Below are 13302 nucleotides of genomic sequence, written 5' to 3' on the forward strand. Positions count from 1 at the left end.
TCTCTTATTTGTGTCATTTTTTTCCTCTAGTAGATACTACATAAAACATCTAGTGGATATTATAAAACATCCTTTAAAAACATCTTCAACCCCACATTCACTTCTAGATACTACCTTACTTCTCTGCTCTTCTATCTCAAAAGAGTTATCTTACTTGCTTTCTCCACTTTGTCACCTCACATCCTTTTCTCAACCAACATCCCCAACATACATCAGCTTTTAATCTCCTACTTACTTTCGGAGATTTCCTTTGTCAAGGTCACCTTCATCAGGCCAATTCTAACGGTCATTTTAGTCTTGACCTCACTCGATCTCTCAGCAGCATTTAACAAAGATTTTTTCTTCTTCCAAGAGAGTGCTAACACACTCTTGCTTTCCTTCTATCTCACCAACTGTGCCTTTTCAGTTTATTTTGATGGATATTGCTTTCCTTTCCAAGGTCTAAATACTGTAGTGTACCCCAAAGCTCAGTACTTGGATCTTTTTTCTATCAACTAAATGACTGCATTCAATCTTTTTTTTTTTTGCATATTCAAAGAGAATATTTATATTTGACCATGTGAATAAAAGGCCTGATTCCTGCCCCTTGCCTGCCCTCAAATCTGCTGCTCTTTGTCATTCATCAATTGTTGGGTTAAAAATCTAGCAGTCATCCTTGAATGCCACATCTCCCCTCACCTGCTCTCCCAACACACAATCCATAAGGCAATGCTGTCAGTCTACCTTTAAAATACATTCCAAACATGACCATATAGCTTCCTCTGTTGCCATCACAGTCTATGCTGAGCAGCATTACTCTCTTCTACAATTGTTTCCTAACCAGTTTCTCACTTTTGTTATCACCTTTCCTTCTCAACTGCTTCCCCTATTCTGCTTTCCTCAGAGCATCTAGGTGGTAGAACCAAGATCCAAATCCATTCCTGACTTCAAAGCCCAGGCTTTTAATGACTACACCCTACTGCCTCTTATTTGCATGACCAAGAGAACAAAAGCAGAAATTCACTGTGCTTTAAATCTTTACTGGATTAAATAGATTGGTCTTGTATTTCAACATCTTGTCCCCACCTCGAATCTGGAATAACCAAAATGGCCATGAGTCATAAACTATTCAGATACCCCTCAGACACAAAATAAAATGACCAAAAAGCTGGTAGTATTCTTTCTGATTCTTACGCTCAAAAGATATCTAAAAATCAGTGGCTTTCATAGAACCCAGAACATTTTAACATTCAACAAATAGAATGCTTATTCTATCCCACATCTGACACTAGAATCAAGACTCTGTCTCCCCTTAAGAGAAGGTGCACCATGACCCTCAGACTGGTTTGGGTACTTGTCTTCTGTACCTCCTTCATTGTGTTGTATTTATATAATTACTTGTATGTATTCCAGTTTTTGATGAAAGGAACTAAGCCCAATTCCTTAGTTCCAGGAATTCCTTAGTTCCTAAGAATACCCAGTTCTTAGATCAGGTACTGATACATCTTAGGTACCTGAAAAAAAAGTGTTAACTGAGTAAATTTTAAAAGTTATCTGTGATAATTTTTCCACTGGTTGTTACTGGGGAGGCAGGCAGGATGCCCAAGGTACATGTTGAGCTAGTAGCAGTTGCATTCTCAGTGTGGCTGCTTAAGCGATCTTTGGTACTCCCAAGAGAGCATCTTACATCATGGTAGTAAACAGGGGAGGCAAAAGCAACCATATCAAAGACAAACATCATTCTGGCAAGCCATATTTGGCATGAGATCCTCTGTCCTAGGAGGAATCCCTAAGATACATTTGCCAGGTTCTTAATTCTCACTCGTTATCTCTGACTCAGTAAATAGATACATTCTGCCTGCTAAAGCCCCCTGCAGTATGGTATATGTTATATGAAAGTACAAAACAAATAGAGAATAGCTTCTGATCTTATGATGCAGGAAGAGCATTAAGATAGAAATAAAAATTAACAATATAAGCGTGTCCCTTAAAGAAGGATTAGAAGACTTAGGGGTAAACAGTATGATGTAATATAGACTTGAAGGTTTTTAGCAATTTTGCTGAGGGAATGACCAGGGTGGTTTGAGGAGTTATAGGAAGTATTCTGGAGAGGGGAGTAGAAATGGATTTTGAGGAATAGGTAGGAAAAAAGGATACCGAAGACATTTTATCCCAAAACTGATCTCTGTAGGGGAGGGACAGTGTTTTACTCATCTTTGCATCATTACCCTTTAGCACAAAGTGTTCAATAAATATGTGTTTAATAAATGGTCAAATAATGTATTGAATTAGTGAATAAATTAATGACTGAACAGCCTTTACTTAAGTGGAAACCATAGCCAATTCTATCAGTAATTTCTATGAAAACTATTTAGCAAAGGGTTTGTACTTAGGCCAAACGCAAATAAAAGCCGAGAAGGGAACCTACACCCATCTGTTTCTCCACCTTCTCTGAAACAGAGAAAGTGAATCTAGAATCATGGCACATCAGAGGTGGAAAAGGCCTTACAGTCGCATTTAGTCCAAAATCTCACCTTAGAGATGGAACAGCTAGACAGCAGGTAATCCATAACTGTTAAGATTCTAGGAGGTACTATAGTATATTAGATAAAGGATGGGTTTTAGACAACTGAGCCAAGTCCAAAACGTTTATTTTTTAAAACTGCTCTTTATATAAATGTTTCCATACATGATATTACAACAAAGCTAAGGCTTGGAAACTGAACCATTCCCTTCAACTTGGTGCTTGAGCTGATGAAAAAGCTAAAACCTAACATTTAAAATATAGATAATATAAATTTGTGGGTTACCTCCATTCAATGGCATTCTCCAGAGACTTGAAGGTTTTAGGACGACCACGTAAGAAATTCTGCATGCTGTTAAGTGCGTCCATGGCTGTACCTAGATGTTAAACAGAAAATTTTAACCACAGTACTTAACATATTCTGAGTCAACATAAAGAGTCAACTATATACTATGTATCTCCCCTCAATGACAGAATTAAGTGACCATGGAGGGAAAAATCAGTTTTAAAAAATTCAGAAGGCTAATGTGATTGCCTCCTTCTAAGATGTCCTCCAATGATTTTTGCCTCCTGGTATTCAGTGGTCCCTCCACATTGACTAGAGCTTACTTACACAAGCAGTAGTGTGACTTCTGAGGCTGGATCAGAAAAAACATGGTAGTTTCTTTTTAAACAGTAAATAAAACTATGGGATGTACATACAATTGAAATATTATGCAGCCATAAACGATGTTTATGTCGAGTTTCTGATGGCATGTAAAATGATTATATAATGTGAGGTGTGGACAAAATGAGTGAAGGTATGAAAAGTACAAACTTCCACTAATAAAATAAGTAAGTCCTAGGTATGTAATGTATAGCATGGTGATTATAGTTAACAATACCATATTGCATATGTGAAAGTTGCTAAGATCTTATAAGTTCTCATCACACACACACACACAATTCTGTAACTTTGTGTGATGACATATGTTAACTAGATATACTGTGGTGATAATTTCACAATATACAAATATATCAAGCCATGATGATGTACATTTGAAAAGTTAAATGTCAATTATATCCAAATAAAAAAATACTTGGAATGCCTTTGCTACAAAATAACATTAAAAATAAAAGATACAAAAGACAGAGGGACATACTTCAAGATGAAAGTCAACAATAAATAAAGACAAGATAACAATAATCTCCCATGGATATCTTTAATATATCAAAGATTTTGATTTAGTCAGTGCTAAGAAAACTTACCTTCCACAACATCAATCATGCACAGACCCAAGAGGCTTGGTACCAGGTTGGACGACGCTGTGTGGACTGCAATAGCACCGCCCATGCTATGTCCAATGAGCATAATTGGAGGAGGGAGGTCCCCATACATGGCTTCAACCACATTGCCAACATCTCTGCAGAGAAGAGAAGGAAGTAAAGCATGGAATATTACTAACAACACTGTAAAAATAGCTTTCTTTCCTAATTATCTCCTTTGGTCTGTAACTAATAATCCCAGGACTGTAAAGGTCTAATAGACCATCTTGCAAATGCACCTAAGTAAACCTAACACAGTCCCCAGTACCTATACAAGAAGAGCTAAGAACCAAAACTTTGATTTCCCTTTACATCACACTTTCACTGTTCTACACGTTTAGTTCAATTACATAAATATCTATCTTTATTTTAAACTGAAAATAAACCTGAAACTCTGAACAAATCATTCAACGGCTCTATGCCTCAGTTTCCTATCCATGAAACAGGAAAACAATTTTTTTAAGCATTATAATGTAGCGGTTCGACATCAACTGCAAGATGAACTGTGGACCTAGTATATTTTTTTACTGTGTGAACTTGGATTAGCTACTTAATCTCTTAGAGTTTCAACATCTATAAAATGAAGATAAGAATATCAATTACTATTCTGTATTGCTCTGAGGATTACTGAGACACTCAGTGGTGAAAAGAGTACTTTCATCACTTTACTCTGAAAAGAGTAAGGTGTTATACAAATATTAATTATTATTTATAATTTGGCATGTAAATTTGCTTGAAGTATGAACGCAAATTTAGTGTTCTGAGAAACCAGAAAAATGTTCAGAGCTAATTTTTACTGGCTTCTGTTCCAGTCTTTAATGATGAGTGAACCTATTTAACAAAGTCAAACCCCAAAGCTTTGAAAAGGAGAAGTAAAGCAGAACTTTGTTTTTCATTCGTGTATGGGCCTTCTTTGCTATAGGAAGAGTAAGCAAGGTGTGTCTCTAGAGACCACTGGCCCTGTCTTCTGGGAGTGAGTCAGTCAGGCAACTTCAACCAGTTTTGTCTTGTTGAATGTCACTGCATACCTCAGGCACTCACACACTGTCAGCCATATAGCAGCTGTGAATGCAGGGACACAGTCTTTCAAATATGGTTCTCCACAGTATTCAGAATGGCAAAAATAAATGTTATTATTTCTGAAGGAATTAATCTTAAAAATCTCATACAATTATAGATATGAATAGGATAGTTGCAATGTCTACAGATAATGTGAATGAAAAATAAGCAGGCCACTCAATTTTATAAGCAAAAACAAATAATTTTTAATATTCCCTCAGAGTTAAATTTAAGGCTAAAAGTTTTGGTTTGTCAGGTATAATGAGTAAAATAAAAGGATGCTATGAAAGATTATCTAGTTAGTAACTGAATATATAATTTTGGTAGATGCTATCTAGGGGGATCCTGTCATATTTATTAATACTAGTTCATTTCCTGAAAAGCAGGATCGCGTATCACAGACATAACAGAAAATGGAGGATCAGAGTAAGCTGAGCTCGAATCTTGGCTCTTCTACTTTCAGTGGAGTTTCATTTTACATAGAGTTTAGGTCCTAAGTTGATGTGAAAGGCAAAACCCATGCTGTCAGGGCTACTTGAAAACCCACCAACTGCCCATTAAAATGCCCATTTAAAGATTTTTGTTTCACAGAGTGATTGAATTCAGAAACAATATAAATGTTTTATTGCTTCACCTATTTCAGCAAGAATCCAACTTGTTGACTCTTCTGATTCTTGGTAATTATCTTCAGCTCTTACAGAAGGTTTTAACCATTTATTTTCTTTTGAACTTTTTCTGTGAGTTATCAACTTATTATCTCTTAGCTCTTATTCACCTTTTACATGTTCCACAATAACTGGATGAGGCCTTTAAATATTTTTCCTTTGCTAGCTGGCAAGATGTCAAGCTATGCCAGTAGAGGGCAAAGGAGAGAGAGTGCAGAAAGAGAGGGTTTTGTTCCTGTTGTGCACTGACTCCACAAGCTCCTGTAGCTTGTCTAGCATCCAAGACCTGCAGCACACACAGCTTTTCCAGTGACCAGCTCTTGCAACACACAAGGTTTCTCCAAACACTCCATCACCCCATAATGTTCTTTTATTCTCCCTAGATTTTTGAAGTATAATTGGTATATAAAAATGGTACATAAATTAATGTATACCATTTGGTAAGTATACACTCCTGTTATTATCACCATGATCAACTCCTGTTATCATCACCATGATCAAGGGAATAAACACATCCATCACCTTCAAGATTCCTTGTGCTGTTCGTGTGTGTGTGTGTGTGTGTGTGTGCACGTGCGTGCACATATATGCATGGTAAAAAGACTTTACACGAGAGCTACCCTCCTAACAAACTTCTAAGTGCACAGCATCATTAACTATAGGCATTATGTTGTACTGCAGATCTCTGGAACCATCCCCGGTAATTTTGCTACAGAGTGCCTCTGGTGAGACAACTCTATGTGAACAGCTTCCCCTGAACCCGAAAGGGCAGATTTCTGGCAAGTTCTGCCAACAAAGCATCAAAGTGACTTCTATACCTTCAGTAAGTCATCGTTAGTACCCTCTCCAACAAGGGGATCTCAATCTCTTCCACTCAGGTGCTGTCTCGGACTGAGGGAAAATAGGAAGTGGCTGCTTCTTACATCTACTATTTCTAGTCTTTCCTTCTCTTTTTCAAACCTGTTCCCAGTTTTACAGAGATGTAACTGACAAATAAAATTATATTTAAAAAGTGTACAACGTCATGATTTGACACGTATACACTGTGACATTGATTCCCATAATCAACTTAATTAACCCTATATTCTTTAGAACTCTTACTTTTTACTAGCCAATTCCTCATTACTCCAGTCCCGTTATAATTAATAAATCTTTATATTAAGCTTTCCTTGTTTATTACTATCCAATTTCTCTCTCCTGATTGTCCCAGATTCATACATGATTACGCAATATTTCCTTAAGGTCATCGTCAATTCTTTAATTTCTTCTTGAATGTCAGTCAAGCTATCAGATCCTTGTCTGGCTGCCTGGCCACTTAGATGATATATTTCACTTTTTTGTACCCTTTAAAAATCATCTGCAAATCTTTCTATGGGTATTACATGCTTGATTATTTCAGGCATTACTGTTCTCACATTACAAAGGGAAAAATGAGGGAGCAGATTCTTGGCTCTCCTTTCATGGTTTTTCAGGCACACGATTATTGAGTGGAATGGTTCTCACACATTGTTATTTCTCTCTCTTTGCCAAGCACTATGGTTGAATGATCACAGTTCAGGGCCATTAACTGTGTGACCTCGCACGGTTAGTTACTGTGCCAATTTCCTCATTGATAAAAAGGTGACAATTTTTACACTATGGATTAAAACAAATAACTTATTCTAAATGTATGTTTAATTTATACTTAATAAAGCCTGGAAGATAGAAATCACATAAATAACATCTACTATAACAATACAATTTTGGCCACATGAATTTGGGTTCTGAAGGAAAAACAGAACTTTTATATCCAGATTCAAGCTGCTAAAGTAAGAAGGGACAAGGTATTTTTGGTGCCAAAAAAATACTTGAGAGAGCATGCATTAAAAACATGAGACACCACGTATTAAAAGCAAGGTAGCTTGAAAAAGCCTGTTTACAAAATAGAACATTGTATGTGTATGTACTCAGTCATGTCCAACTCTTTGTGACCCCATGGACTGCAGCCCACCAGGCTCCTCTGTCCATAGAATGTTCCAGGCAAGAACACTGGAGTGGGTTGCCATTTCCTACTCTAGGGTAACTTTCCAACCCAGGGATCAAACTTGTGTTTCCTGCATTGGCAGGCAGATACTTATACTACTGAGCTACCAGGGAAGCCCATACAATACAGAATAGTGGTTCCCAAATACCAGTCATGGGACTGGCTGCATCAGAGTCCTCTATAGAAATTTATCAAAATATAAATGCCCAGACCCACTGGTAGAAGCATGAATTCAAGAGCTGTGAGGCAGGGCTGAATGATCTGTACTTTAAATCATTTCTCAGATAATTCTGATGAACGGCCAGGTTTGAGAGCCACTGTAAGTGCTATACTCATCTTTTACTTTGCAGTCCAGGGTATAATCAGTTATTCTTTAATACCATGTTCCCATCTTACTATAAAGCTGGAAAAAGTATGTGGGCAGGATATCTTAAGAACACCTTAGAGGGCCTTTTGTAAACAACTATTTTTCAAGCTTGGGTCCCCAGCAGATATTCAGGTTCTATTCACCTCTGTGAACAGAAGGAAACTTTTCAAAAGCTAACAGAGACTAAACCGTTCCCTGAAAAATTTTCAGGGCACCATTTTAAATGATGACTATCATACTGAATATACCAAGAAACTGCGGGTTTCTTTCAATATTAAATAGTAAAGAAACACCAGATATAGAGGGGAAAAAAAGAAGTAAAATGTTCTCTGTTATTTATTGTTCAACAATCTCACCAGGACAGCCATAAAGATATATTATTATTTATGGTAGTAATGTAAGCCAGGTGATTGTATAAACAGTATTACTTACTTTGCCATTGTTTCTGCAGACAGGTCTTCAGAATTCCTGACTTTTGTTTCGCCTAAAAAGAAAATATTTTAAAAATAAAATTCCCAAGGAGATAAATCATAAAATAAAGAGTACTGTCTTCCAAAAATCTTACTTTAGGATAATGAAATGGGGACTTTCTAATTGTACATGATAGGCACAGCAAGGATTTTCTGTTACAGACATATCTTTATGAAGGATAATTACAGTAGCAAAGAAGGAGGATAATTACAGTAGCAGATTTTTCCACATTCCTTATACACCACCAGCATTGGAATTTGGTTACATTAGCAGACATTTTCTCAACAAGATATACATCGGTGTGAATTTATAAAATATTTGTGAAAACTAAAAGCTAGGATTTTCCTCAAAATGCCCAAATGGAAATGACCAGACCCAGTGAACTTTTTTAATACTTTACACTATTCAAAAGGGTTGGCAAATGTGTCATTGAGTCAGTGAGTAATTAAGAACTTCACTCACCATGACCTCGAAGATCCAAAGCCACAATCCTACACTGAACTCTACTAATGATTGCTGCCTAGGAGGAAAAGGAAAAGTATTAAGATACATCAAGGTTAGCAAATCTTTCCCCATTACTAATGATAACTTTGTTGGGTGAACTGCTATCAGAAATAAACGATCCCAAGAGAATTAAAGGAATTCCCCTTTAAAGAAAAAATTTTAAACTAATGACTCTGTTTTTTTGATACACATTCTGGCTCTATCCCAACTTCAAAATATGAAATCCCTCTTTAAAATTTAACTCTTCCTAGCTTTCCATGAAACAGAATAAGCACCTCTAAGCAAAGCCCCTCTGAACTCTGATATCACCTATGATTTTCATCCACACTCAGTGGTTATCTTTTCCCTATTCTAGAAGGGAAATTCTCTAGGTAAGAACCGTGAGTCAGTCTGTATCTTGGTTCAGCATATCACACAAATATGACACTCAGATAATGAAATAACCTTGAAAGCAGCACAAGTCATAAAATCTACCAAAGATTCACTTAAGATAGAGCAGCAGTACACGCAAGTTTGTGCCAATTAAAAATATATTGAAAAAGAAATCATAATATCATGAGCCAGTACAATTTTATTGGTTTAAACAACGCTGAAATTGAGGATCTTCTTCCTCAAATGAACTAGACTCTTTGAGAGTAATACATCACAATTAGTGTTAGTAAACATTATCAACGCTTTTTTAACTTTTAAAAAAAGACAGGACAACTATCTAGGCTAACTCCTACATTTCATGAACGAGGAAACGGAAGTCAAGAGAAAGGAAATTGTTTTCTCAGGATCATACAACTAGCAGTAAAAATGAGAACCAAGGTAAGCTACTAACATAACAGTCAATGTATAACATAAAACAAATCAAAGCTCTTAAATCACATTTTATTTTATTTTTAATCAATGTTTTTCATATATTCACATTATAAAAATTTGGAAAATTAGTAAGAAAGAGAGGAGAAAAAAGCTCATATGATTTGCCATCTAAATGTCATCGCTTTGGATGTTTCCTATGATCTTTTCTCTCAACTCTGCTGGAATATTATTGACATATAATATTAAGGCACCGGATGTGATCATTTGATACATGTGTATATGCAAAATGGTTATCACAATAACCTCCAACCTCTCACATAATCATCACTTGTGTGTGTGGATAACATTAAGATCTATTCTCTTAACAACTTTCAAGTATGAATACCATAATTAATTACAGTCACCATGCTGTACATTTAACAGATTCCCAGAACTAATTCATCTTACAGCTGGGAGTTGGTACCCTTTGGCCAACATCTCCCCACTTCCCCCACCTCCTAGCTCTTGACAATCATCATTCTAATCTCTATTTCTATGAAGTCAGCTTTTTTAGATTCTACATATAGCTGAGAACATATATTATTTGTCTTTATCTGACTTATTTCATCTAACACAATGCACTCAAAGTCCTCCATGTGGTTGCAAAAGGCAAGATTCCTTTCTTTTTCATGGCTGAATATTCCTGTGTGTGTGAAAAAGATACATGTTTTGCATGGAGCTATTCAGTTTCCCCAACATCATTTATTTTAGAGATTATCTTTTCCCCACGGAGCCTCCTTGGAGTCCTTGGAATTTTTGGTTTCAGTAAAGTTGAACTTATTAACCTTTTTTTTATGGCTTCCACTTCATGTGGCTGCACCACACCGTATATTAATGTTCTTATCACCTTTTTAAATTCATTAGTTAATCCATTTGGATTTTTTTATATTAACTTATTTTTATATATGGCTTATTTCTGGATTCTTTCTGCCAATACCATACTACTGATAAGAGTTTTAGAATATGCTTTGGTTCATGTACTGTTGAAGCCTTGCTTAGAGAATTTTGAGCATTACTTTACTAGCACGAGATGAGTGCAGTTGTGCGGTAGTTTGAACATTCTTTGGCACTGGAATGAAAACTGAGATTTTCAGTCCTGTGGCCACTGCTGAGTTTTCCAGATTTGCTGGTATATTGAGTGCAGCACTTTCACAGCATCAGCTTTCAGGATTTGAAATAGCTCAACTGGAATTCCATCACTTCCACTAGCTTTGTTCAGTGATGTTTCCTAAGGCCCACTTGACTTCACATTCCAGGATGTCTGGCTCTAGGTGAGTGATCATACCATCATGATTTTCTGGGTCGTGAAGATCTTTTGTACAGTTCTTCTGTGTATTCTTGCCACCTCTTCTTAATATCTTCTGCTTCTGTTAGGTCCATACCATTTCTGTCCTTTATTGAGCCCATCTTTTCATGAAATGTTCCCTGGGTATCTCTAATTTTCTTGAAGAGATCTATAGTCTTTCCCATTCTGTTGTTTTCCTCTATTTCTTTGCACTGATCACTGAGGAAGGCTTTCTTATCTCTCCTTGCTATTCTTTGGAAGTCTGCATTCAAATGGATATATCTTTCCTTTCCTCCTTTGCCTTTCACTTCTCTTCTTTTCACAGCTATTTGTAAGGCCTCCCCAGACAGCCATTTTGCTTTTTTGCATTTCTTTTTCTTGGGGATGTTCTTGATCTCTGTCTTCTGTACAATGTCATAAACCTCCATCCATAGTTCATCAGGCACTCTATCAGATCTAATCCCTTTAATCTATTTGTCACTTCCACTGTATAATCGTAAGGGATTTGATTTACGTACTACCTGAATGGTCTAGTAGTTTTCCCTACTTTCCTCAATTGAAGTCTGAATTTGACAATAAGTAGTTCATGATCTGAGCTACAGTCAGCTCCCAGTCTTATTTTTGCTGACTGTATAGAGCTTCTTGGCTGCAAAGAATATAATCAATCTGATTTCAGTATTGACCATCTGGTGATGTCCATGTATAGAGTCTTCTCTTGTGCTGTTGGAAGAGGGTGTTTGCTGTGAACAGTGCATTCTCTTGGCTAAACTCTGTTAGCCTTTGCCCTGCTTCAATCTGTACTTCAAGGCCAAATTTGCCTGTTACTCCAGGTGTTTCCTGACTTCCTACTTTTGCATTCCACTCCCCTATAATGAAAAAGATATCTTTTTTGTATGTTAGTTCTAGAAGGTCTTGTAGGTCTTCACAGAACCATTCAACTTCAGCTTCTTCAGCACTACTGGTCAGGGCATAGACTTGGATTACTGTGATACTGAATGGTTTGCCTTGGAAATGAACAGAGACCGTCATTTTGAGACCGCATCCAAGTACTGCATTTTGGACTCTTTTGTTGACTATGATGGCTACTCCATTTCTTCTAAGGGATTCTTGCCCACAGTAGCAGATATAATGGTCATCTGAGTTAAATTCACCCATTCCAGTCCATTTTAGTTCAGTGATTCCTAAAATGTTGACATTCACTCTTGCCATCTCCTGCTTGACCTCTTCCAATTTGCCTTAGATTTGACTGATTTCCAATTTGATTCATGGACCTAACATTCCAGGTTCCTATGCAATATTGCTCTTTACAGCATCAGACTTTGCTTCTATCACCAGTCACATTCACAACTGGGTGTTGCTTTTGCTTTGGCTTTGTCTCTTCATTCTTTCTGGAGTTATTTCTCCACTGATCTCCAGTAGCATACTGGGCACCTACCAACCTGGGGAGTTCATCTTTCAGTGTTCTCTCTTTTTGCCTTTTCATACTGTTCATGGGGTTCTCAAGGCAAGAATACTGAAGTGGTTTGCTATTCCCTTCTCCAGTGGACCACGTTTTGTCAGAACTCTCCACCATAACCCATCCATCTTGGGTGGCCCTACACGGCACAGCTGATAGTTTCACTAATATTAACTTCCACTATCAACTACTTACTTACCGTGAACACAGCCCAGGAAAGGGCAGAATGGCCTCCTCCATGCAGAAGGAGTAGGACTGGACCCTCTGAACCACTCTTGTAAACTCGAAAAGTGTATGAATAGTTAAAGATAACATATTTAAGCTTTTGCTCACTGAAATTTTTGATTACTTAGTTATGATGATACCAATCAGAAAATTCAGACAGGACCAAATTATAAGCAAAGCTACAGCCTTCCAAGCTTAAGAGGCACTTATGGAGAAGTTTCTGAGACACCAGACCTGTTTTTGAGGCATGGGAGCTGTGTGACCACTTTTTCAATGGAAAAAAAAACACCGAACTATTCCCTTTGCCCTAATGAGGACAGAATTCCTGGTTTCTAGACACTAAACTGGTTCAACTCACTTGACTCATGAAACCATCCCCTCAAAAGATATATCAGTTTCAGGAATTTCATTCTTAATCCCCTGCCATGTGTTAGACAATTATAGCCAAATAAGGTATTAATAGTCTTACAAGTAATATCCCATGTCATGCAAGGAACAGACAGAATAAAAATGAAATAAGCAGCAAAAATAAAGAACATTTTAGCAACTACACAAATCTTTGTAGACACTATAAATTTATTAAGGAATAAGCCAGT

At 36.9% G+C, this 13302-nt stretch overlaps 1 protein-coding gene across 2 annotated transcripts in view; it reads right to left on the minus strand.

Moving 5' to 3' along the window:
• The window catches only part of PPME1 (protein phosphatase methylesterase 1), a 51483-nt gene that overhangs the window by 16359 nt on the left and 21822 nt on the right, over positions 1–13302 (minus strand). For both annotated transcript variants that reach the window (XM_005689967.1, XM_005689968.3), the window contains exons 3-7: positions 12681–12773; positions 8856–8913; positions 8355–8406; positions 3752–3906; positions 2790–2880 (exon numbers count right to left, since the gene is read on the minus strand). In XM_005689967.1, the coding sequence (XP_005690024.1) occupies positions 2790–2880; positions 3752–3906; positions 8355–8406; positions 8856–8913; positions 12681–12773 (449 nt within the window). The remainder of the gene's footprint in view (positions 1–2789; positions 2881–3751; positions 3907–8354; positions 8407–8855; positions 8914–12680; positions 12774–13302) is intronic.

Source organism: Capra hircus, chromosome 15 (assembly GCF_001704415.2).
Source record: "Capra hircus breed San Clemente chromosome 15, ASM170441v1, whole genome shotgun sequence".
In the NCBI taxonomy this organism is placed as follows: domain Eukaryota; kingdom Metazoa; phylum Chordata; class Mammalia; order Artiodactyla; family Bovidae; genus Capra; species Capra hircus.